Genomic DNA, 27,449 nt, shown 5'->3' on the forward strand with positions numbered 1-27,449 from the left:
GAAAAAAGGTGAAAAAAGAAAAAGGGCCAGGGTAGTGACACCCTGACCCACTGGTGCTGGGGTTTTATCCAGAAATCGTGACAAGGGGGGGGTCTCCCTTTTTTTTCTTTTTTTAAATAACCCCCGAGAGGGCCAGGTCCCAGAGGCTTATTTTTAAAAAAAATTTTTTTTTTTTTTTTTTTTTAAATGGGGCTACAGGGGTGGTGGTGGTCCAATTTATTAGGACCACCATGCCCTGGGGACGACCATCTCTCTGGGGCAAAATTATTTTTATATATGGGGGAGGCCTCCCAGGGGCATTTATGCAATATAGTGCCCCCCACGGACCTCTATCTCCCTGGGGCCCTGGCCCCCACCTCGAGGAGCTACTCATGGCCCTGGGGACCGCTAGGCCCAGGGCCGGCTCCTGCTATTTCCTGGGGTGCTCACCTCTGGGACAGCTCTGACAGTTGCAGCCAAGTCACAGCAAACATAACTCCGCTTTCTGACAGCAGGACCTGTTAAACAGGACCCACTGTCAAAAAGCGTAGTTTCATCGGTCTTCCCTGCACACAGATATATGTGCAGGGAAGACAGATGAAACTATTGTTCCAGCAAGGAGGTTGATGCTTTGAAAAGCAGCTACTTGCTTGCTGGAGCAATGCCGGCTCACGCATGAAGTGGGAGAAGGATGAGATTGCAGGGGAGACCTTCGGGCTACCCCCGCCGCGGGCCCAGATAGACTATATAAAGGGCTCACAGTCCTTCAGAGAGTTCAGGGTTGACTCCAGGTGCAGGCGTGTGGATTTAAAAAAAAAAAAAAAAAAAAAAATAACTATATATAATCTACTTGGCCAAAAAACAAAATGCCACTGAGATCTAAATGTCCTGCCAAATCCACTTGTCCCACTTTCACCCTACATCAATTATAAGGACTGACAGAGAAACATTCAATATTTTATTTTGTTTGACTGAAATCAATAAACAATTCAATGCTTTGAAATAATGCCAAGTAAAAACTTAAAAAGCAATATTATCCTCAACACTCAAAAGTGAAGAAATTGTATAGGAATAGAATAATAAATGATCTTACTTGGCAGGCTGCTCTTACACTCCTACTGACAGTACTTTAATAGCTATGATGGATGTGACCTCTGATGTCTGCTCACATGCTTTGTGCCTCCTGTTGTAAGCCAGAGATCAATAGCTCTGCTGTGGTCATATTCCGCAAAGTTGGGTCCTTCTATCTTAAAAGGCATTAGGCCTTAGAACACGTCTTGATTTAGCCGTGTTCTTAGTGGGTTCTTATTGATATTCATTGCAGAAAACACATGCTCAACTTCTGCTGTCGATACACGGATTGTGTATCCAACTCCACAATCTTTAATGTATTAGTCATGGTGGAAGGTTTTGTTGCTAGCAGGGTAGAGTATGCAGTCAATATATGAATGCCTTTGGTCTGAAAGCTTTTCATAGGGGATTTAAGTCCACAAAACTCCTCTACGATTTCCAAACTCTCGTCTGTGGTAAAACATGACTCAAAATATTGCAGCAGTTGTTCAACATCATATAGGCCCGTATTTACAGAGTTCCTCTCTACTTTCTGGTCACAGTGTATAATCAAATGCCTGATATCCTTGAACTGGAATGCAATGACATTTTGCAAACCTCTCATTAATGTAATTAACCACATTCCCAATAAGATCACTGTCACTTTGGATTGTTGCTGTTACCACAACATTTTTTTTTTTTAGAAATTATGTGTAATTGACTGCTTAAGAAAAATGAATACAATAAAGGAAATAACCAAGAGAAAGAAGGAAAGAAAAAAAGGAAACCAGGTAAAAGGGAAAGAAAGACAGACAGATGGTAGGGCAGAGGCTACTTCGTATTTAAAAAAATGGATACCAAGAACCAAATTACATCTCCTCTATATTTAAATGAAAGTACTGCAAATTAAACACCATAGCATTTGTTTTTTTTCTTGGGCAAAATTTATCAAAGAAGCTTTATAAAGCTGAAATGTGACATGTGCTCATGTATGTGTCATACGATCACAAAGGGCAACACTGGTACTAAAAACTCCTTGTGGCCTGTGAAAGAAAAATGCAGCTATTCAAGTGACTTTAACCAGAGGCTTAAGTATGCTGACTACATGCTGTATGCTTGTAGAGGGTGGAATCCGGAAGCAAAATGGGAATGACAACAACAGACCAATGGATAAAGAGAAGTGGTCAAAAGCCCCTTTAAGTATATTATAGTACAGGGTTTGGAGACTGTTTTATGCAATGCATCTACTACAGAACATCCTATTTAATTTATTCCATTTACACATTTCCTATTCACTCTGTTTATTTTTGTTTATTTTGTTAATTATGGCAATATTACAAGATGGTACCAATCTTGGGCTTCCATTTACACTTTTGTGTATAACCCTGTAGGTTTGCCTGGTTGTGAATGAGAAGCAATTCCCAAAAAGCACTATTTTGTTACATGATAATGCATTGTGTTCTCCTTTATATAGAGTGATTTGCTAACTATACTCATCACACTCCTCCAAGGGGCTGCCACATTTGTGATCAGCGCCCCTCACCCAGCTTAATTGATATTAAGAATGCCGCCTACATCATATAGGTCTCTGATCATTAAACATCCATTACTAAAATAGGGTTAAGTGGACAGTCCCTTTTCAATTGCACTGGTTTCAATAATTGGCAGGACTGTCTCAGGTTCTAATAGTGCGTGCCAGACCCAGGACATTGCTCAGCTATTGATGTAATACTGCGGAGTGCTTTTTTTCAAATAATTATAAAGTATGTGGCCGGGCAGTGACATTACAAGTGCAGCAATATAGCAGATTGGCTACCTGTGGGGCGCACAGCAGTGCACTGAAATGGGTGTAATTTCAGATATTTATAGGTTACCCTCATCTTCACTCCTTCATTTTGCTTGCGAGAAAGTCATTGTCACTCAGTTATTGAAATGTAACTCAATTACACTGAAATTTTGAAAAAGGTCACAGAGTAATCTGAAACCTTGGCAGGTATGTTCATTCATATATATTGCTTAACTTGTCTTTTAACCTGTCTTGATTGTCTATTCAAGATCAATGGCACGTTATAAATCATAAACAAACGTTTAGTCAATTCTGCAATCAAAGACACAGCAGGGAAGATTTAATGCCTTGATCATCCCCAACTGAGGTAGAAAATAACCAATCGCCTCTGGGGGTGGGGGTTGTAGCTGACCTGGCTGTGGGCTGGCACACACGCCACCCTAGCTCTGGAGGAGGAGCCTGCCTACACAACAAATACACAAACCCACATCCTGAGTTGAAAATACAAAGTACAGCGGTGTGGAATGTTGGGAAGTTTGAAAAATATATATTCACATGTATGTACCTATAGATATTAAACTTTAGTTCCAACTATCTTTACCCTTATCTGAATCCCAGTAAGACTTCCCTACTGACCTCTCTGACACCTATGCCAGTTGTACAAACAAACCTCTCCAAGCCACGTTGTTAAGTTTAGCTCGGTCTCACACTAAGTTCAGCCAGCAACCCAGCCCCCATTTCTTTAGGGACCACCTATTGTCTGTTCACGTGCTCATGCTCACACTGCATTCTGTATATTTTTACACTATGGACTTCTAGTTTTGTATGTGCAGCATTTCTTTTGTATGTGCGTGCCCATGTTTGGACTGTATCCCCTTTTTGGGTTGTGCAATGACAGCACTTATTAACATATATAAATGCCTGACTTATATGCTTCAGGGCAGAAGATGCCAGCTTGTAAGACGTAACACTGGGATGTGCGTCTGCCTTCTGCCTTGGCATGCCAATAAACCTTGGTACCTCATGAAAGCATTTCATCTGTTCCGGAGCCTTGCCTGGTGTTTGTGTTTTCTTTGCGTCACTCTAATGAGGGTTGAAAAATAGTTTCCTAACATGGAATTTCTATAGCCCGACTCCCAGTACATAGTTTGGAGACAAGGACAAGTTTTCATGTTTGTTTTGTCCTTGGGACAAGGAGGACCAACCCCCGCAGCACAAACCATTAGGCTTCCAGTACATCATTATTGATCAAGGAAGGGCACTGTCTATAGTCCAGGAATTATTTGTGTCCATATGTTGATGCTGTTCGAACTTGCATTTATGGTTCATTAATTATTAGAGAGAGCACTGTAAAGAAATGTTGTAATCTTGATCTGGCACTGGCAAAACCAAAATATCTGACATTGGTAGTCAGCCTTTTCGTTTTGTCAATGCGTGTCTAGTTTTGACAGGTTTTTGTAAAAATGTCATGGGTGTGGGAGCTACCAGGCACTCACAATTACAACAAACATGGGCAAAAGCAATAATATATAATTTTGGTTTACGAAAAGCACACATTGTCACAGTAGTCTCTAGCACTGAAGAAAACTACTTTCGGTCCTGATATCCTCCTTGTGAATGAGCAGAATGCCGTCACTCACAGTGAAGCCAGTGAATAGTTAGTAAGAGACAGAAGTTTAATAAAAGCAAAAGGTCTTGTTTAACTCCAGACATAATTAGGGGCCTGATTCTTAAATAAAGTGACAAAGGTGCACTGCACCCATGTTGTATTCCTTTGCATTAGTGCAGATTTACTTTCAGGAGTTCACAATTTACAGAAGTAGGCCAGGAAATCGTACTCCTAGAAAATATTTGGGAACTGCATTTTAGCACAAGCAAATATGCAGGTGTAGATCTGCTCATGCGAAAATCTGTTGAGCGCTTACAAGTTCACTTTCTCGTCAACAACTTTTTTTACCCATCCGTACAAGGTTTATTTCTGCTAGTCAGGAGTAAATTTCTAACATTTCTCAGTATAGGAAAAGATGACAGAATAGCTAGTGAAAGCCCCTAAAAAAAATGCAACTTGGTTTGCACAGAGCTCAAAGTGCATTCCAACCCTGGAACTATGTCTTAATGCTACCTTCAGCCTCACTGTGTAGATCTGTGGAAAGGTGGCAAAATGCGAGAATCACAATTCAAACCATAATATAGTAGGGTTTGAATTCTAGCTAATTATAATTCCGGTATAATCAGAAAGGCTATTATCAGAGCACCTTTATAATGAGATTGCTGCCTAAAATGTATCGCCACACTACAAGGCAACAAAGGGACAAGTGGATTTTCTTACATGACAAGTAGATTTATAAAGCAACCTGTCCCATGGACAAGTGGATATTTTATAAAATTCCACACCCCTGAAAGTAATTTTCTGAAGTAGGAGGACCGGGAAAAAAAAACAAAAAAAAAAAAAAAAAAAAAAACTTCATGATTTCCACAACATGTGAAAGGGAAAAAAAGATAAAGCATCCTCCCCTCCCCCCATCACCTGTATAAATGGAGTGAAATCTGGTTATTTAAATAATTGCATGCCCAAGTCCACTGACAAGAGAGTTAGCTTATTACAAAAAAGACAAACACACAAAAGGTAAGGGCTAGCTGTTTGAACATTAATAAACGTGGATCCCAAATAGAGCCCTTTTGGCAAGGCCAGGGCATGACTGCACCACCTGGCACATACTGGCAATAGGGATTTACACTGAGCTACGAAAGTTACAAGCAGGCACAAGCCAAGTTGCAAAAACATGGAGGGATTTGAAGAGAACAAGATGAAAAACTGAAGTGAACACCATTCACGAGCTTGAGCTTTTAAAAAGCAGTGTTAAACAGGATGTTAACAAAACAATTAGAGCCCCCTTCACCAGTGTCCAGTCGGAAGGAACTTGCCATCACGAGCTGCACCATGAAAAATACAGATAACCCGCAATTTCTGCTCCGGTGATCTCATTAGCATGTAACAGAGGAGTGTGGGATTGAATGTGAGTGCAGGTGGGAGGAGATGGAGAGGAGGGAGAGAGAGGGTGAGTGTGTGTCTGTGTGTGATGGGTGAAGACGGGAGAGCTACTCTTGTGGTAAGAGAAGCATGCTGCGTGAGCTCGTTGCTGGTCATTCTTTTTATGATGCAGACTATTAAATGGACCACTTGACTTTTACACCAACACTTTTTCACTGCAAAATAGTTCACTAGGGTGGCAAGGAAGAGCCGTTCTACAAATAGCACAAGCAGCTCCCAGAACGTGTGTAGCTGGGGAAGAGCATGATTGGATGGTGAAATGCCATTCATTTTTAAACCCTGCTCTGAGACGGAGAGAGACGAAAAAACACTTCACAATAAGAATGACAGGAAGTGGAATCTTGCGATTCAGGTCCTCAGATGACCAATCTTGTTATGCGACAGTCTCCCCCTGCGGAATTTATACTTTCTCAACATTTCGGGGTCCCTGCACCACTGAAAACGGGTGGTGCTAGGGGCAGAGTGTCCTCTAACAGGGTGTTTACTCGTGACCACCATGATGTATTTGTGGCACAGTGCTGCCTGCCCTTAGTGAACCACTACCAGCTCTTCAGTGGTGCACTTCGAACCCCCGCCCCCTACACAATTTAGTGGAGCTTTGAAGCAGCACTGCAGCTCGTACAGCACCAAGAATGAAAACGCTGCACTACAGAAACTCATCCTAGCATAAGCCAGTGAAAACATTAACATGCATTACAATAGCGCTGTGTCTACCAGCGCTAGTGTCCGCAATGTCCTGACTCATGAATATCCGATGCAAACACCGGGACCGCCCTGCACAAACACTGCATCAGTCCTCTAATGTGATTATCACATGCATGGTGCAAAAAGGAGTTTCAATCCCTCGGCCAATGGAAACAGTGCTTTTCCAGTTCTCATTTTCACACTTTAGCCAGAGATTAGCTGGGAGAGTGAAACATCAGTGAGGCTTGAGTCCAGTCATGTGCGTCTAGCCAATTAGAGGTCTCTGAAGGTTCCCTGGCTTTGTTCCATCATTTTTGATTGGATGCGAGCCCTAGAGTGCCCACACACGTAGGAAGCTGCATTTATTTGCCTGCTCCCGCAGGAGTCAGAGAGCTAGCAGAGACCACTGGAGCATTCATCCCACACACGCACACAACTGTGCAGTCCCTAAGCAGAGGAAATAGAAGTACATCAACAAGCAAAAAAAGCACTTAAAGAGGAAGTACCCTTGCTTGGTGGAGAATAAACTCTTTGTAGTTTAGTCATCTTCTCCTCACCAGGATTCCTTTTATGGTAGATTTCTGTATGTAAGCATTCCATGAATTACTACACTGCCAAAATTACAGCCACACAAGGTCACTGGAGGCATTACCTGGTGGTCCAAAACCCAGCTGTAGTGTAGGGGATGCACAGCTAATTACTCCACATATTACATCATTGAGGACATCTTCATAACATCATTTATATTATCACTACAATAATTGCTTAAATTACAGATGAGAAAACGGTGCAGGGCGGGAAGGCAATTTCTAGCTACCTTAGGGAACGCGCTATAGTTACTTGAAATAACTAACTATAACACCTGAATTTCTATGGTTCTGTCCATGTAAATTCAGAACCCAACTATAACCTTTGTTTTTTTGCAAGTGAATATTAAAATATAGATTTTTCCCTCAACCCTGTAGGATCAAGAATACAAAAAAAAAAAAATTGGGGTGCAGGGCCACATTCTTCAATTATAGGCCCTGGGGATCCCACCCCTGTGGCAGATACACTTTAATGAGGGGAGGTGAGTCACACCTAGCGCCCATGAAGGCTCTGGGGTGGGTGGCATACAACCTTCCTCCCTGAGCCACTAAGGACCCCAGCAACCCCATCTTCAGGCTATGTCCTGGAGAGACCACCCGAGACACACAGTGGTTTCCCTGACTGCAAAATTGTTGGGAGTATTTTTGAATCTCCCACCATGCAAGAGCAAACACAAACATGGCCCCCAATGGGCAGGACCTTTTAAAATGCTGCAGACAGCGTGAAGCAAACTTCCGATATGTTTCCCTGACCCCACTGATGCAGACATAAAATAAAAAATAAAAAAAAGGGAGTAATGCCAGCTCCCACAGCCTGCAGGGAGCTGGCTAGGCCCATGGCAGCCCTGGGGCTCCTCACAGCCCGACTGTATGGTGGGTGCTGTGGGTGGGCACCAGGGCCCCAATCTTCAATGTGGGCCTCAAGATTGGGTCTCTGGGGCTGAAACCGACTCAGGGGTCCTTGTGTAACTGTCCCCTTGAATTAAATAAATAAATGCACAACCCAGGGTGATGGGGTCCTGTGGGCCTTTTAAGGATTGGGGACGGGGGGGTGGGGGGGCCTACTAATTTTTTAATATATTTATACTGCAATGGCAGATGGAGCTTCCAGGATCTTTTTAAGGCTTGAGGAGGGGGCAACATGTGCTCCCCCAATTTAAAATAAAAACAATAGGTCCTAGGGGGATGACATCCCTAAAAAGGCTCTGGGTCAGAGGCCACATGGCTTCCCTCCCCTTTAAAATATATATGACTTTGGAGGATGGGGTCATCAGGGCCATAATGCTCTTGGGACAGGTGCAGAGCACCCCCCCCCCCTTTAAAATAGTCCTCAGTTCTTAATACGGCTCGGCAGGGGCATCTGCCCTTCTTCCCTCGAAAATACACAAGACCCTGGGGAATGGGTTCTCCAGTGCCTAATGAGGCTCAGGGGTGGGTACATAAATCTGGTGTAAATCCACTGCAGAATTCACACACATTCTCGAAAAATATTTTTAAAGTATTAAGGCCTTCGGGACCACAAGCAGCACCCTTTCTCAAACAAACAAAAAACCTGTCTAAGAAAGCACCAGAATCCCATGTACTTTTGTTTATACGAAGAAATAAGATCAGGGCAAAAAAAAATTATATATAATAATAATAAAAAATAAAAAAAACTTAAAAAAAAAAACTCGAATACACTTTCACCCCAACTGGTCTTTCCTTTTTTTTTTTTTTTTTTTATATATTTACACTTTTAGCTACTACTCAGTACTATCCATTGTTTTCTGTGTTATTCACATCAGTGTGAGTGACATCTTGAATATGTCCCACAAGTTGTTCGCTCATAGGAATTATTGTATTAGGCAGCCAGAATCCCATCTTGGCACTTCTAATGGGATGATTAAAACACCACAGCTTACATTAGAAAAAGAAACAAAGTCTCAGAAGTCATCTAAGCAGGCACTCTGATTTTGGATCCATCAGTGATCATGCAGGCACACAATTATCACATCTTTTGAAAACATTAATTAAGGAAAGTTCCAAAGCTGATAAGAAAATGTCAGGTAACAGGATCTACGCAGACAATGTTGCATTCAGATGTACGAAATGGGATTTCTAAACACTGATACAGGATTAAAAGTAAGGACACCATTTTAGCATCTGATATCAACACTGCAAGTAGTTCTGTGATATGAAGAGAGCAGTTCTGCATATGTCCTACAGAATTTACTTCAAGATTAACTATGAGATTAATTAAAGTGCCCATCTCTGTAAAGGTGATGCTCATTATGGCCCTTGTGACCTGTTCACTTTCTGCAGTTCATTATTTAGCTTTTCACTTTTTTTGTTGACCGTTAGGATAAGCTACCAAAACTACAGGATAAAGCAAGTCAAGCTTTCATTTTACACGGTATTAATATAGTGGGTAGGCTTAAAAGTCTTCTTGAATTTAGCAGCTTCTGTTGTAGCTGTTGTGATCTTATTTTTGAATCTCACAATGATGCCGTATTAGTGATAGCTTTTTCACCCCACAAACATTTCTCCCCCTAGAGCAGTTGTATTCGGTGTTCATTTGCATAGCAGGCTTTGCCAGTCTCAGTCAGGACAGGAACCTAGGGGGAGGTCACAACTGTAGTACAGTTGTGCCTTTTTTACATGCATATCTTGGAAGCATGAGCTCCTGGTACTATCATGAGGTTCTTCGGATGTTTTCGCCCAGTTAGGCAGGAATTCTGCACCCCCGTGATGAGAGCGTCTGAAATACCTTTTTGCAATGATTACTCAGAACAGAGTACATCTGATGTCGAAATGCACTGAAAATGACCTAAAACCAATTGGTTGGAAGGGTATTTAATAACCATGTCTTGCTACTGATCCTGCTAAGCATTCGCTGAGGAAAGCAGGAAATAGTCTGCATCACTTTAAAAAAAAAAAAAAAAAATTATATATATATATATATATATATATATATATATATATATATATATATATATATATATATATATATTGAAAATGTCACTTACCCAGTGTACATCTGTTCGTGGCATTAGTCGCTGCAGATTCACATGTTTGGCACAGTCCGCTGCCTGGTGTTGGGCTCGGAGTATTACAAGTTGTTTTTCTTCGAAGAAGTCTTTTTTGGTCACGGGACCGAAGGACTCCTCCCTCTTCGGCTCCATTGCGCATGGGCGTCGACTCCATCTTAGATTGTTTTCCCCGCAGAGGGTGAGGATGGAGTTGTTTGGTATAAATAGTGCCCATGCAATGGAGTGAATATGTATGTACGTTAAGAGTTTATAATAATTATTTACAAATGTACAGATGTTTAAGATTTATGATCTACTTCTAAACGGCTACAGGCTACCCGGGGAGGTGGGAGGGTACATGTGAATCTGCAGCGACTAATGCCACGAACAGATGTACACTGGGTAAGTGACATTTTCAGTTCGATGGCATATGTTGCTGCAGATACACATGTTTGGCATAGACTATAAAGCAGTTACCTCCCCTAAAAGCGGTGGTTTAGCCTGTAGGAGTTGAAGTAGTTTGGAATAATGTTCTTAGTACAGCTTGGCCCACTGTAGCTTGTTGTGCATTTAGTACGTCTACACAGTAGTGTTTAGTAAACGTATGAGGCGTAGACCAGGTTGCAGCCTTACATATTTCGCTCATAGGAATGTTTCCTAGAAAGGCCATTGTAGCACCTTTCTTTCTGGTTGAGTGTGCCTTTGGTGTAATAGGCAATTCTCTTTTGGCTTTAAGATAGCATGTTTGAATACATCTGACTATCCATCTAGCAATGCCTTGTTTAGAGATTGGATTTCCTATGTGTGGTTTTTGAAAAGCTATGAACAGTTGTTTTGTTTTCCTGATTAGCTTTGTTCTGTCAATGTAATACATTAGTGCTCTTTTGATGTCTAATGTATGTAGTGCCCTTTCAGCCACAGAATTTGGTTGTGGGAAGAACACTGGCAATTCTACTGTTTGATTTAAATGGAATGGTGAGATTACCTTTGGCAGAAATTTTGGATTTGTTCTTAGAACTATTTTATTGTTGTGTATTTGAATAAATGGTTCTTGTATGGTAAATGCCTGTATTTCACTTACTCTTCTGAGGGATGTGATTGCAATGAGAAATGCGACCTTCCAGGTTAGATATTGCATTTCACAGGAATGCATGGGTTCGAAAGGTGGACCCATGAGTCTTGTTAAGACGATGTTAAGATTCCATGAAGGAACTGGTGGTGTTCTTGGTGGTATAATTCTTTTTAGCCCTTCCATGAATGCTTTAATAACTGGTATTCTAAATAGAGACGATGAATGAGTAGTTTGTAGGTAAGCAGATATTGCTGCGAGGTGTATTTTTATAGATGAAAAAGCGAGATTTGCTTTTTGCAAATGTAGTAAGTATCCTACTATGTCTTTAGTAGAGGCATGTAATGGTTGTATTTGATTGGCATGGCAGTAGTAAACAAATCTTTTCCACTTAGATGCATAGCAGTGTCTAGTGGAAGGTTTTCTAGCTTGTTTTATGACCTCCATGCATTCTTGTGTGAGGTCTAAGTGTCCGAATTCTAGGATTTCAGGAGCCAAATTGCCAGATTCAATGATGCTGGGTTTGGATGCCTGATCTGTTGTTTGTGTTGTGTTAACAGATCTGGCCTGTTGGGTAGTTTGACATGCGGTACTAGTGAAAGGTCTAGTAGAGTTGTATACCAAGGTTGTCTTGCCCATGTGGGTGCTATCAGTATGAGTTTGAGTTGGTTTTGACTCAACTTGTTTACTAGATATGGAAGGAGAGGGAGAGGGGGAAAAGCGTACGCAAATATCCCTGACCAACTCATCCATAGAGCATTGCCTTGTGATTTGCGGTGTGGGTACCTGGATGCGAAGTTTTGGCATTTTGAGTTTTCTTTTGTTGCGAACAAATCTATCTGGGGTGTTCCCCAAATTTGAAAGTACTTGTTCAGAACTTGGGGGTGAATTTCCCATTCGTGGACTTGTTGGTGGTCTCGCGAAAGGTTGTCTGCTAGTTGGTTTTGTATTCCTGGAATAAATTGTGCTATTAGGCGAATGTTGTTGTGAATCGCCCACTGCCAAATTTTTTGTGTTAGGAGGCACAATTATGTTGAGTGTGTTCCTCCTTGTTTGTTTAAATAATACATTGTTGTCATGTTGTCTGTTTTGACAAGAATGTATTTGTGTGTTATTATGGGTTGGAAGGCTTTTAACGCTAGAAATACTGCTAACAGTTCTAGGTAATTGATATGAAATTTTGTTTCGTGTATATCCCATTGTCCTTGAATGCTGTGGTGATTGAGGTGTGCTCCCCACCCTGTCATGGAAGCATCTGTTGTTATAACGTATTGAGGCACTGGGTCCTGAAATGTCCGCCCTTTGTTTACATTTTTGCTGTTCCACCATAGAAGCGAGAGGTATGTTTGGCGGTTTACCAACACCAGATCTTGAAGTTGACCCTGTGCCTGTGACCATTGTGATGCTAGACACTGTTGTAAGGGTCGCATGTGTAGTCTTGCGTTTGGGACAATGGCTATGCATGATGACATCATGCCTAGAAGTTTTAGCACAAATTTTGCTTGTATCTTTTGGTTTGGAAACATAGCACTTATTACCTTGTGGAATGCCTGCACTCTTTGTGGACTTGGAGTGGCAATTCCTTTTGATGTGTTGATGGTTGCTCCTAGATATTGTTGTGTCTGACACGGTTCTAGGTGTGATTTTGTATAGTTGATGGAAAACCCCAGTTTGTGAAGGGTTTGTATGACAAATGTGGTGTCGTTTGCGCATTTTTTTACTGCGTTGGTCTTGATTAGCCAATCGTCTAGGTAAGGGAACACATGTATCTGTTGTCTCCTGATGTGTGCTGCTACTACTGCTAGACATTTTGTGAACACTCTTGGTGCAGTTGTTATTCCGAATGGCAACACCTTGAATTGGTAATGTATTCCTTTGAATACGAACCGTAGGTACTTTCTGTGAGAAGGGTGTATTGGTATATGAAAGTACGCAAAATTTAGGTCTAATGTGGTCATGTAATCTTGCTGTTTGAGCAGTGGAATGATGTCTTGTAGTGTGACCATGTGAAAATGGTCCGATATGATGTAGGTATTTAGTGTCCTGAGATCTAATATTGGTCTTAATGTTTTGTCTTTTTTTGGAATTAGAAAGTACAGGGAGTAAACTCCTGTGTTTTTTTGTTGTACTGGTACTAACTCTATTGCATCCTTTTGCAGTAGTGCTTGAACTTCTAGTCCTAAAAGTTCTAAATGTTGTGGTGACATTTTGCGTGTTTTGGGAGGGATGTTTGGTGGGAAGTTGTGGAATTCTATGCAATAGCCATGTTGGATTATTGCTAATACCCAATTGTCTGTTGTAATCTGTTGCCAAGATTAGTAGAATTGGCTTAGTCTTCCCCCCACTGGTGTTGAGTGAAGGGGTTGCGTGACTTGAAAGTCACTGTTTAGGTGGAGGTGTTTTTGGAGTCTGGAATCTTCCCCTACTCCTTGGGAATTGACCCCCCCTATATCCCCTGAAACCTCCCCTTTGGAAGGAACCCTGATATGGTGTGGTTCTTGTTTGTTGGCTGGTGGTGTCTGTGGGTTGGCCACGAAACCCCCCTCTAAATGGAGTTTTTCTGAAAGAGCCTCTGCTCTGCGGGGAGTAGAGTGCGCCCATGGCCTTGGCCGTGTCTGTGTCCTTTTTAAGTTTTTCAATGGCTGTATCCACTTCAGGGCCAAAAAGTTGTTTTTCGTTGAAGGGCATATTAAGGACAGCCTGCTGGATTTCAGGTTTGAAGCCTGAAGTGCGGAGCCAAGCGTGTCTCCTTATGGTGACAGCAGTGTTGACTGTTCTCGCTGCAGTATCGGCTGCGTCCAGTGAAGAGCGGATTTGATTGTTTGAGATCGTTTGTCCCTCTTCAACTATTTGCTGCGCCCTTTTTTGGTATTCTTGGGGAAGATGGTCTACGAGAAGTTGCATCTCATCCCAGTGAGCGCGGTCATATCTGGCCAGCAGCGCTTGAGAATTTGCGATGCGCCACTGGTTGGCTGCCTGTGATGCTATTCTTTTTCCTGCCGCATCAAATTTTCTGCTTTCTTTGTCCGGAGGTGGGGCGTCACCAGATGTATGGGAATTTGCTCTTTTGCGAGCTGCCCCTACTACTACGGAGTCAGGTGGTAACTGCGAAGTAATAAACACTGGATCTGTGGGTGGTGGTTTGTATTTTTTATCCACCCTTGGGGTGATGGCTCTTGATTTTACGGGCTCTTCAAAAATTTGTTTTGCGTGCCGTAACATCCCCGGTAGCATTGGGAGACATTGATATTGGCTATGTGTAGCCGAGAGGGTGTTAAATAAAAAATCATCCTCTATAGGATCTGAATGCAGTTGGACATTGTGGAATTCTGCAGCCCTAGCCACCAGTTGTGAGTATGAGGTACTGTCCTCTGGCGGTGACGGCTTTGTGGGGTATGAATCTGGATCATTGTCCGGCACTGGGGTGTCGTATAGGTCCCAAGCGTCTTGATCCTGATCATCTTGACTTATGGTAGTTTGCGCTGGTGAGTGCATTTGTGGCGGTGTTTGCGCCGACGATGCCTGTTGTAGTGGAGAGGGCGGAGGCGTGACTTTTTTGACCACTTTGGCTTGTGGTTGTGCGTCATCCTTGAGGAGACTGATCCTTCTTTTCCTCATTATTGGGGGAAGGGTTGATATCTTCCCTGTGTCTTGCTGGATGTACAGTCTCTTTTGTGTGTAGTCTGATTCTACACTTTGGAGCTCTTGTCCAAATCTGTGCATCTGGCCACTTATTCCTTGTTCCTCTGAGTAGGATGAAGGTGTGGTATTTTTCGGCGCCGAGAGAGAATCTTTTTTCGGTTTCGGCACCGACAGAATTTTTGTTCCTTTCGGCATGGATTCTCGGTGCCGATGTTTTTCGGTGCCGGTATCTTGTTTTTGTCTCTCGGAGCTGCTTTCTCGGCTCCGAGGTTGCTCCATGGCGGTCCCTCGACCGGAGTCGGGTGTCTTCGCTATGGGCGTGCCCTTTTTCGGCGCCTTCGACGGGTCGCCTGTTTTATGGGTCGAGCCATGGCCTGTTGGCAGTGGCGTCCCCTGGGCTTTCGTTTTGTCGATGGTTTTACTTTTCGACGTCTTACTCACAGTTTGTTGCTGCTGTTCGACGTCGGAGTCTCCGGATTTTGATTCCGGAACCGAGAATGTTTCCTCTTCGTCGTCGAAACGTTGTTTTGTCGGCGTGGACGCCATTTGTAGACGCCTGGCTCTTCGGTCCCGGAGTGTTTTTCTGGACCGGAAGGCTCGACAGGCCTCACAGGTATCCTCCTTGTGCTCGGGGGACAAGCACAAGTTACAGACCAAGTGCTGATCTGTATAAGGATACTTACTGTGACATTTTGGGCAGAAACGGAACGGGGTCCGTTCTATCGGCTTCGATGTCGCACGCGGTCGGGCCGACCAGGCCCCGATGGGGGAATCGAAGCTACCCCAAAGTCTTCCGATGATCGGTGTCGATGTACCTAACTATCCCGATACCGAACGGAACAATACCGACGCTTTCTTCCGAGATTCTGACTAACTTTCCGAACCGAAACACGGAGCGAAAAGGAATACGTCCGAAACCGACAGCGGAAAAAAACAATCTAAGATGGAGTCGACGCCCATGCGCAATGGAGCCGAAGAGGGAGGAGTCCTTCGGTCCCGTGACCAAAAAAGACTTCTTCGAAGAAAAACAACTTGTAATACTCCGAGCCCAACACCAGGCAGCGGACTGTGCCAAACATGTGTATCTGCAGCAACATATGCCATCGAACATATATATATATATTATATATATATATTGAAATCCCTACTTGAGCTGAGTAATAGCTAGTAAGTTCACAGCACCACAGAAAATAAAATGCTTTAATGTAGCCATGTCAATAGCTTTTTCTTGAAGTGCTCCAACTCAAATGCCTTCTCTCACTTAAGCGGATGGCTCAAAACATCCCGCTTCAATGAAGCTAGCACTGTGTTTAATGATACTTCACAGACCGAAAATTCTATGGCTAAGCTCGCAGGTTAGTTAAGCATAATTTAAGTAGGTACCCTTTGATTGAGGGATCTAACCATACCAATCAAACTCCTGAATGGAAATTCGGAAAATTCATTTATTTGCCAATCAATTCACTCATGTGGAGAAGCACTTCAAGGGCACTGGATGAGACAAATAGTGCCGTGCCACCGCCAACTGAGAATCAAACCCTTGACATTCTTATTTCAGGTAGTGCAGATATAGTCTATAATCAGGTTTTTTTATTGCTAATTCTTTGTGACTAAAATTTTAAAAATGAACGTCCAATGTAAACGCATAATTTTGTGTAAGCATTTCAGCCAAATTTCAACGCAAGTGCAGAAGTCCTAAACTAGAAAGATGTTACCTGCAATTCACATGCCAAATGCTCAGCATGACTAATACACCCCATCACCTTTACATGGTCAACAAATAAAGTAACATTAAATTAGGTTATTATAAGATTTTTGATTTTCAGTCTACAAAAGGCAGTGTCGTGGTAGCAAGTGCTACAATCCAGTGTTCTTTACACGTGAGAGCATTTGGATATTACAGTGTTTCTAATCTATACAGTGACAGGAAAGAAAAACTTCACGATTCTTATACATGCTTCTAAAAAATGCGCATAAATTTATGCTCTTTGGACAAATTATAGACATATGTTTCTTCACTGAATATGACAATACAATATGAAATGCTCAAAATGCTGGACCTCTTGAGATAGGAGGCATTTCTACTCTAGGTTTGCTGATTTCCTGTTGCTTCTCCAGCAAACCTGCAGCCAGTTGTGCAGTAACAATCTTTATGATTCATGAAAATTTCGCAGAGTGCTTTTTATGCTAGGAGAGTAGAGACGACTCCATCTTTATTAAGTAACTCCCCTGGCAAATTCACTGCCATCACTCTTCTAGTCACCACGAAGAATTACAGCCATATAGGTTGCAGGGCCTCCTCCTAGTCCTCGACCCCACATTCCCTGACAAAAGAGACTGACCTCTGAATGAAATGAAAGGTCAGCTATCAGTTGACAATGAATCCTATCTGGCACTTGTTGGAGGGACATGGATTCTGATAATAACAGTGTTCATTAAAAAAAAAAAAAAAAAAAAAAAAAAAACGGATGTTTAAGTTGGGCAATTCCACCGTCAATTATGCTTTTGTGCATTTGATGTTATGCATTAAGCGGCCACAAGTATTCTCATAAGTGGGTTTCTTGTTCACTGGAGCTAGGCGACACCAGACTGAAGAGCACCTATCAGAGCACAACCTGTCTTGGATTGCTTGTCTTCCATTTTGGGAGGTCATGGCCTGGCTGTTAATTCTAGACTACTGCTACTGGAGCAGGGTCGAAACTGATTTGCACATGGCAGGGTCCAACTCAAGGTGGCATGATGGACCAGAGATTGATGGGTTGGAGTACAACCCCATGAGATTCATTATGCAAGCATTCCTTCCATCACCTTTTTTGTGTGGCACTTTTCACCATAAAGCTTTACATTATTATTCTCATAACTGGGACATTTGACATGTAAAGGAAAAAAGAAAAAAAAAAAAATCACCCTAGCATTTTCCATAGTCAGTTACTGCCCAAAACCTGCACAATAGCACACTTGATGTCCCATCATAATGACACCCACCATACAATGGATAAATGTAGTGAAAAGAATGGTTACACCGTGGAGTTGAACTATCCAATATCAATATGATTTCCATATATGATCAAGCTATGTACCATACAAAAGGCAGAAATAACCAGATCATATTTTCAAAAGTCATAATAGCAAAGTTAGGCAACTTAACAATATCCCTGAAATATGGCGAGCACTATTTAACAGCGTGAATACGAAAACCAAGAGAAGCATTTATGGCACATTAGAAGAAAAATACTAAATATATACTTGAACGAAAGTTAAATCAAAAAATCTATTCTACAAAAATGTCACAAGTGTGTTTTAAACAATAAGTAACTTCTAAAATGCTCACCCTTTCTTTGGAGAAATATTCGAAGTAGTGGATTTGCAGTGGTGACGGCTCTGTGATAGTTGTCGTCATTGTTTATAGGCAATAGGTCTCCATGAATATCTGCGTACCCGACTATTACATCAATGTTCGGTATCTTGTGGATATGCTGCAGTAATCCATAAAACTCTTCAAACCTTCCTGGTTTAGATCTTTCCAGAGCAAAGCGTCGAAATTCTGCTCCAAACTAGAATAAAAAGCATGTGGATAAATCAAACTTTTTAGAGGTTGAAAAAAAAAAAGATTAGTAGAAAGACGTACACGATGGCCAAGGAGACTCATTGACATGAAGCACAATCTGGAATCCAAAATTATTAAGAATGTTAGCTTTGGCAAAACTGATCTATAAGCTCAATTGCTCCTTTTAATCACCTATTTTATTTCCCTGGACGTAACTCACGACTGTGCACTTTATTCACATTTGCAAATTGTTCGTGGAGATTTATAAACTTTGATACGGCCCTCAGTCTCTATTGCGATGTCACCAATACAAAAATATACGGTCTTCATTCGTTAGATTGTTTGCTAAAAATCTCCTGTGTCACGATCATTCACTGAACAACCAGATTTCCATCCTGCATGCAATAACTAGAAAGGGTAGTTCCCATTAATCTACTCCAGTAGCTGTTTAAACGGTTGAGTGCTCCTTGCTGTCGTCCGAATAAAAATACATGATGCACCTTGTAGTGTAGCAAGGCTGTCTTAATATGCGATTCTGCTCAAGTAACTCGGAGTACTCAGTATGCTGACATTACAACAGTTGATCAATGCCTTTTTAGTTGAGGAAGCACATACTGGTTATATTTCTGTATATAATCAACAACGCTATTCACTTATCACCCAGGCATATCCACAAGTATCTGCTTTTGAGAGAGCGTAACTTATATAATCTATATTAACATGAAATGTTTATGAATTAATGTGTGATAATGCCACATAGAAACTGTAGTAATTAATTTTTGCTTAAACATGCACTTGAAATGTGAAAGAATGAATGATTTATTGGTATCTCCAAAGTTTCCTGCCACCAATAAATCACAGATTCTCATCTCACTGTGCTCCCTTCCTGAGTTGCAGAAGGATTCCCTTTATTTCAAAATATTTATCTGTGTATATGTAATATTCTCACTTAAAAAAATAAAAAATTACAGGGATGTTATAGTTAGGTCCTTGCACAAAACCAGAGAAATTCAGCAGTTATTTAAAGTAACTATATCTCGCAGTCTCAGCTAATAATAACTTGTGCCCCTACCCTGCAGTTTTTTCTTCAATAATTCGACTAATGTTTCAGTGCGATTTTTTACATTATAAAAGTTGTCATGAGTGCTGCAATACTGGGGGTACTTAGTGAATGGTGGTGGTCCCTGCGGTCCACATGGGACCCCCTTCATTATTAGTGCAAATTCCCCCGGGGAGGTGGCAGTGCCTGGGGTGACGGGTCCACGGTCTCCTCTAAATTCCTATCACATTTATTCCCAAGGAGGTGGCTGTTCCCAGGGCTCCGGGGAAGGACATGTGGGTCTCCCCCATATCAAAATATTGTTTTGCCCCAGAGAGGTTGTGGTCTCTGGGACTAATACAAACCTCAGGAGGGTGGCCCTATGCGTCCCCTCCATTTTAAAGGCCCCACTACCCCAAGAACATGGGTCACCCAGCGCCAAAAGAAAAGAAAAGGGCAGGAGACTACCCTTTAAAAAAAGTAAAAAAAGATTTAAAAAAAAACAAAAAAAGCTTTTTTAGCCCTGGCAGGATTCACAGGGGACACCCTACCAAGGGCCCCCCTGTTTCTTTTTAATCTTTTTTTGGTGGGAGTCCACTGAAGCCAAGTCTCAAGATGGCTGCCCACACTTCCTTGTTGGAGTGTTGGCAGCCAATCGAGTATCAGCATAGGAACAGTTTGATCTGCATGCCTAGATATCTACATATTTTTAAACTCAAATTACTCCAAAACTACTGAACAGATAAATGACTTTCGAAAGACGTACGATTCCAAGGGGATTAATAACCAGAACTTAAAAAGCAGCTTAAAGCAGAAAAGTACAGTGCTCAGATAAATGTATTTAATAAGGTGTTAATGTAATGTGTTATTCAGTCTTCTTGAATGGGCACAGGTAGACAACCAAAAGACGCTCAGCCGAACATGAATAAAATTTAACTGAGGTTGTGCCATATGACAGGACAATGCACTGAATGGACACAAACTGGAAACTTAGTCAAGAAGTTATTCTAGTGCATTATCTGTATGTAATACAGTATAAAGGCATCTCAATCATATGATGGATTAAAACTAATGCAGTCAAAACAATTTAACATTCGGAATATACCCTCAACTCATTTTCATCACAAAACCTTGAATCAAAAGTATGCATAGGTCGAAACTATTTCAAAGAGTACTGCTTAAGCCACTTTAAGTACTCCTTTCACAGCTAGCTCAATATAGTAAGTTGACGGATGGTACAATGGTAAGGCTCTACAAGTCTCAAAAACAGTGTGCGCAAAGCCTTTCTAGCAACCTGTGGCTTTCAGACCACCTCAGACGTATTGTGACACTGCTTCATTCCAAGAACATTGCGCTGTAATTCAACACAGCCTGCTGTAAGGCACTTGATGGTGCACTAAACACAGACTCAGTGAAGTCAGCTCCCCAGCCACAAAGAAGGAGACAGAAGTACTAGGCATCCACACCGATATCGAGCATATGAATTTGGCACAAGACGGGAAACCATCGTGTGAAACCAAAGCTATAACCAAGCTAAGAGAGACACAGTATCTTACAAGACCATGCAAGCATACAAAGACTGAACATAGTACATCTGCATGTTCTACTGTGGGCAGCAGGTGCCTGGGGGTAAATACATGCACCCAGAGAAGCTGTATGTGACCAATTATTTCAATTTGCATCTGCTTGCTAAGTAATTTTGCTACATTTTAGCCATTAATAAACATTTTTCTGATAGGGGGTCACAAGACTACCACAAAGAGTTCTTGGCAAGCCTGGCGATTACAAGATTCCCAGAGATCAATGAAAAGGCCTACTTAAAGTTAATGTATCGTTGGAAGGCAATGAACATTCCACTAAAGAAAAGCAAGCAATTGCGGCTTGTGAAGTAATGTTGATGCTTCTATTAAATGTGAATATTACAGGGCAGAAGAGAGACTGCACACTACCCATATAGAAGCACCTTTTAAAACTTTAACACTTAAAAAACAAAACTCACGTTTTGTTTTGTTTTTTTTTTAAAACTGTTCTGGTTAGCTCTCGGGTACAAGCTTTAGGCAGGAATGATAACTGAAGTACTCCAATAAGAATACTGCTAACTTCTGACTAGTTGAAGATTTATTCGTTTCCAATGTCTATGGGAGATGAGTATTTGTATGTCATCTGCTAAGTTGTAGCAAGTGAGCTGATATTCTTTGACCCTTGCCTGTAACATCATGTAGTTGTTGAGAGGCAAGGGCGAGATGATGGAGCCTTGAGGGACCCCTCCTTTTGTGAAGTAAGGTTTGGATGAGAAACGGAGAGTACGGATGACATTTGTTCTGTATTGAAGGTAGGATGTGATCCAGTCGAGAGCAGTTCCCTTATGCAGTCTTTGCATTATGGTGTCATGGTCAACTGTGTCAAAGGCAGCTGAGAGGTGCAGAAGTAGTGCAGCTGCTGCACTGCAGTCTATTGTGTTTTAATCATCATCCCAGCTAACGATGAGGGAAGATTGCATCTCTTCCTGCACAGAATCCAGTTTGGTAGTCAAACTATGGAGTTATCTTCATTGAATTGTGACTTCTGGGTGAAAGCTGCTCTATCAGTTTGCCCAGGAAAGGTCCATTTGTAATCAGCCTGTAGTTGTTGTGGGTCATGCGGGTCCAGATTTGTTTGCTTAATTAACTGGAGTATGTATGCCTTTTTAAGGACTGCTTCCTGTAGTTAAAGAACTATTGATTCTTCTTACTGGTGTGGGAACAGGGGTAAATAAGAGAATGTTCTTGAAGATGTGTGGTGGACAAGAGTTAGCTAGAAGGCCTGCTTGCTTCAACCAGATACATAAATTCACTTTGTGATATTTGTTTGAAGGAGTGCAGAGGCCGAGTTGGCTTTCTATTGGAGGGGATTTTTTTTTTTTTTTTTTTTAAACTCGTGGGTTTCCTTTGTTTTAAATAGGAGTCCAATGTGTCTGCCTTGGTTGTGTAATGATTTGCAAGTTTGTCTGAATTCTTGAGTAATGGGATGAATTCCTTCCATGTATTTAGTTTTCTAAATTTGTTGAGAATTTTATAAAAATTCCTTGTTTTCAAATATAGCATTTTTAATTCTGTCCGAGTAGTACCTTTTTTAGATTGATCTGTATATTTTGTAAGGCTTGCATAGTGAAGTGTACCTTGGATGTTATTTATTTTGAGCCAGATTTGTTTCAGCCTTCTGATTTTTTGTTTTATCTTTTTTAGTTCTGTGTTTCTCCAAGGTGCTTAATTTATTTTGTCCTGTTTTGTTTTCCTGAGTGGTATTAGGATATCAAACGTTTCCTATAGCCACTAGTTATGTTTTTGAACATAATGTATTATGCCTAGATCTGTGTTGGCTGTTAGTTGTGTTTCTAAGTATTCCAAATTTAGTTTATTCCATGGTTTATTCCAAGGTGGTCTTGGGTGAGTTGATTTGTTGCATTTTATGATGTAAAATTACCAAATGGTGCTCTCACCATGTGACTGGTGTGATGGTTTGGTGTAACTAGTTCTGGGTTTGTAAACATGACATCCAGGATATGTCCAGCGATGTGTGAGGGAGTGTATACAATCGGATAAAGGCTCAATGTGACTAGACCAGTGATGATAGCTTTTAGATGGGGGCATACCAGGTTTGTCAAACCAAAAGTTTAGGTCGTCAAGAATTTATAGGTTGGAGTATAGCGTTATAAGGTTTGAAACTGTTACTAGACACATGTCTGGGAATGTTGAGTTGCTAGGTGGTTGGTCTTGTAGAGGGATGTTGTCTGTTTTGCTGAGATTTACTGCTTGTTTGAATATAACAGCTAGTCCACCTTCTCTTATGCCCATACGGTTTTGTGACACAATTTGATAACCTGGAGGAACAGCTTCATGCAACACTGGTGCCATGTCTTCTCACAACCATGATTCAGCTATGAAGAGTAAGCCAGGTTGTGCAGCAGTGAGTAGGTCGTAGATGTGGTGCTTGTTTTTAAAGTGTTCAAGCGTTTATGAGTAGGCAGTTTAGAGAATGTGTTTTGGTGGTGGTGTAATTTTGTTACGTAGACGAGTGATTAGTATATTTTGAACTTGTAGCAGGTGTGTGGTCATTAGTGCTAATATTAACTGTATATGGGTCCTAAGTGTTGTTTTTCTATATTGTGTTCCTTATCCAGCAGGCGTAGAAGGCATTTTGTTAAGTCTGCATGAATCGGTGGTGGAGATGGTGGTTGTGAGTGACATGGTGATTTGTGTTCTTTTTGTAGAGTAGCCTTGCTGTGTAACAGACATGGAGATGAAATTGTGAAGTGGCATGTTGTTTATTCTGTTTGAACCAGTTTAGGGTGGAATGAGAATAGGTAAGGGGTAGTGGTGGAGCATGTGGGCAATGGACGAGAAGCAGGTGAATGAAAGTTGCTGTGTTGGCGTGTTCGTTATGGATGATGGTGAAAATTGAGAATTTAGGAGTGAAGTTGGCTCAGGATTTTTAGTTGAGTAGTCATGAGGGTGGGAGTGGGTGGGGCAGGAAGTATATGAATGTTTTGATGTGCTGGTGTGCATGCTTTGTTTTTGTGGAGTAGAGAGGAGATATTGACTTAGCGGTTTTCTGTAAAGGATTTGTATGTGAGTTACTGCTGGTGTATAGTGTATGACTAGTACAGGGGGATGGTGATGTGTTTTGGAGAAGAGTGTACGTGGTGTGTAAGGGGGGATGGACAAGACTTATGAGTGTTCTATTTGATTACTGGAAGAGGTCATGTGTGGCGTTGCGGAGTGCAAGGACTGTATGGTTGTGTGTAACTGGTAAAAAGATGAGGAGGAGGGTGTTTGAGTGATTGAAAGCCTAGTGTAGGTTTTTCATGATAATAAAAGGTTTGTTAGGAGGACAGATTATAGAGCTGTTTTGTATGATTAGGGAGCGTGTGTCTGAATGCATTACAATTATGCCTAATATGGCTTTGTGTTGGTGATGTGTGGATGTGTTAGTGGTATGGGATGGAGTTGTGTTTTGTGAGAATCAAGATGCCACGGTGTTGCAAGCTGTGGTAGAACTGTATATAAGTGTGGTTTGTAGTGGCCGTCGAGACATTTAAATCAGTATGTTTATGGTGTAGGAGTAGGATGCCTTTATTGTGCTTAGACGCTAGCGGATGTGGAGGGTTTAATGTGGTAGATGGCGAGTGAACGATTGGGCAGCATCTATGGCCGTAGGCCCGACCTGGCCCAAACAGGCAGCTGCCCTTGTCCTCGCCATCCAGGCTGAGACGCGCTGAACTCTAGGTAAAGTCACATTAGCCATTCTGCCTGTGGCTGTCAGTGTCCAAGTATAAGCATTTCAAGTGAATAAAATGTGAACTTTGCATGCAGACGCTGCAATAAGAAAACCAGATATTTAGTATAACTAGATATTTAGTATGAGCAAAGCACTGAAAAAGTCATATTTATACTAACTGAAAGGTGGAAAATCCAGAAATATGCACATAGGCAACCAGGTTTTACATAGCTCCAGAGCAGCCTCACACATTCCCAATTATATGACTTAAGGAGGGGCAACAGAGACTGTTAAATCTCTTGATATCAGTGTTGATGTTTTTCTTTCATTTTTGTTTTGGGCCACGTGTGAGCTAATAACAAATTCAAAGGACTAAGACACCAGAGAGAGTACTGATTTGATATAAGAATCAAGGTAACATAGGACTGGTTCTAAAACTGCGCAAGCTCTCCAGACTGAAGATAAATATCACAGGATTTCGAGAACTGGATCTGAAAGCTTAACTACAATAGAGGGAGTCACCAAGAGGGTCAAACATAAAATGTTACCTTAAGGTACCCTTTCAACAATTTGTAAGAAAGATAAGTTGGCAGATCAGACTAGGCAACAGCTAAAGTTGGCACTCCAGCAACTTTACAATGTTGTCACTGACCTCACTGTAGTCTTTGAGAGTTGGCATATATGGTCGTAGCAGAAACAGAATTCATGTCAGGGATGTCAATGGTGGCTCCTGAGATGATAGTCACTAATTAAATGTAGTCACTATATGCAGAAGAAGATTTCAATCCGGACTGAAGGTAATTATCGGGCGGGGTTTCATTCTGAGCCCCATCACAGGTCATCACTATGGACAACAGAGGAAGCTTACAGCTATGTAAATGTCATTTTAAGGGGCATCAACCAGATTTTTTTTTTAAAGTAATGTAAAAGTTGTTTAGAATCTGAAAGGCATGTTCTGATATCAGAATGTCACCAGAATAATAGATTATGTTGTGTGCAAGATGTCCCAGACTTTGAACAAAAGTCAGATAAAGGGTAGCCATAGGCCACATTGGTCCTACCATTTCTAGAAATTTGACCACCCTTACAAAGACCTTACTTAAAGGAATGCTAGTGCCAAGACCCTACGAGCACAGATGGAGGCTTGCAGTAATCATTTTGCACACTGTACAAGCCAACTACAATAGCACAGTCCTTAGGGTACCACTTTGGAAGCCCTTGCCACTTCCAGTGCACAGGATGAAGGCGAGGTTATTTTCCCCAACTGGGGGAAGCCTACTGCCAAAATTTCTGAGACTAGGGAGGTAACCGAGACACTCAAGTGGGAAAGAAAGACCGGTTCTCATTAGGAATTTGATATGCTTCGGGTTTTTTGGCTGACACAAAAGGGGGTAACTACCTTCATGGCAGATGACCAGCAAAGTGGTTTTTAAGAAGGGAAAATCTCCATTGTATCCTGGTTCCTCTAGGCCGATCTCTTGGGTTACTTGTGATGGCAAAATCTATGCCAAAGCTTTGACTAATCATCGGGGGAAGGTTGTTTCAGGTCTGGTCTCAACATGGCTTTAGCCTAAGACGCGGGACAGTTGATCAGGTTCTTCGGGTGATCTCCTTGTTTGATGCTGCTGAGGCATCAAAGGGTATGGTCTTACTTGATGTTGAGAAGGCCTTTGACTGGGTTTCTATGGTCACTTTTGGACTGTAAGGATTTTGGGGCTGGGGGCTTTTATTAGAGCAATTAAAGCACTTTATAAATGCCTCCGGGCCAGGCTACAAATAATGTGGGTAGATTCTGACACTATCTAAATTTCAAGAGAAACTAGGCAGGGAATTCCATACTCGCCCCTGTCCAGCTCTGTTATTTCCACTATATATGGATCCTTTTATAGTCCTACTGAAGAATAGATCCTGTATCAAACAGTTTGTGTTAAACCAAGATGAATATAAAGTGCTGGCTTTGGAGGATGATTTGGCGGTAATTTCAGCCGATCCCTCAAATACTCCCCCCAATATCGAAGAGGTGGCTAAGCGATTTGGGGTCTACTCGGGCTAAGGCTTAGTGAGAATAAGACAGCTATTATGCACCAGGGAAACTGCATGCAGTGATCATGGGGTAGTCTCGGATGCCGTTCCTCTTGAGATTAACAGTGACTGACCAAATTGGAAGGTACATGTCTTTTTTGTGGAATGCTGAGGCCAAGGAGAGCAGCTACATTTATGGTTCTTCCCAGAGATTTGGGGGGGGGGGGGGGGGGTAGATTCAGAGTGGGGTGGTCAGTCACCAGCTTTATGGGAATATTAATCACGGTAGGGCCTCATGGAATAAGGCCACCTGAAACTCCATCCAAATTAGTCCTGGATAGCGATAAGGGTTGTTTTGTCTGAATTGAAAGTGCAGACTAGGGAAACAGCCTCCGCCCGCTGCATTGTCGCTAGTTTAGTCTGTCTTGCAGTTGCACAGGAACTATGTGTATCTGGGGCAATTAGCTGTATCTGCCCTGACCTGTTGACTTAACATAATGCTCTTCGGTTCCGTTAATCATTGTTAACTGCCACTTGCGCCTGCAAGGGATCACATCCAATATGTGTAACACGTGCTCTTCCCCAGGTTCCCTGGAAATTTCCACTCTTCCAATTGAGACGTGTGCCTTTCTGGAAGTCCCCCTTCCAACATAAATACTCCATCTGAACCTGAATCAGGGCTTGGCTCGTTCCAGTCCTGCACATCTTCCTTGCACTCGCCTCAGAGT

The 27,449-nt window shown here is 41.8% G+C and overlaps 1 protein-coding gene across 1 annotated transcript in view; it reads right to left on the reverse strand.

Moving 5' to 3' along the window:
* The window catches only part of PARD6B (par-6 family cell polarity regulator beta), a 71,909-nt gene that overhangs the window by 27,839 nt on the left and 16,621 nt on the right, over positions 1-27,449 (reverse strand). Inside the window, exon 2 of the mRNA XM_069243643.1 lies at positions 18,189-18,411. Coding sequence (XP_069099744.1) covers positions 18,189-18,411 — 223 coding nt within the window. The remainder of the gene's footprint in view (positions 1-18,188; positions 18,412-27,449) is intronic.

This window comes from Pleurodeles waltl, chromosome 7 (genome assembly GCF_031143425.1).
Source record: "Pleurodeles waltl isolate 20211129_DDA chromosome 7, aPleWal1.hap1.20221129, whole genome shotgun sequence".
Lineage (NCBI taxonomy): Eukaryota > Metazoa > Chordata > Amphibia > Caudata > Salamandridae > Pleurodeles > Pleurodeles waltl.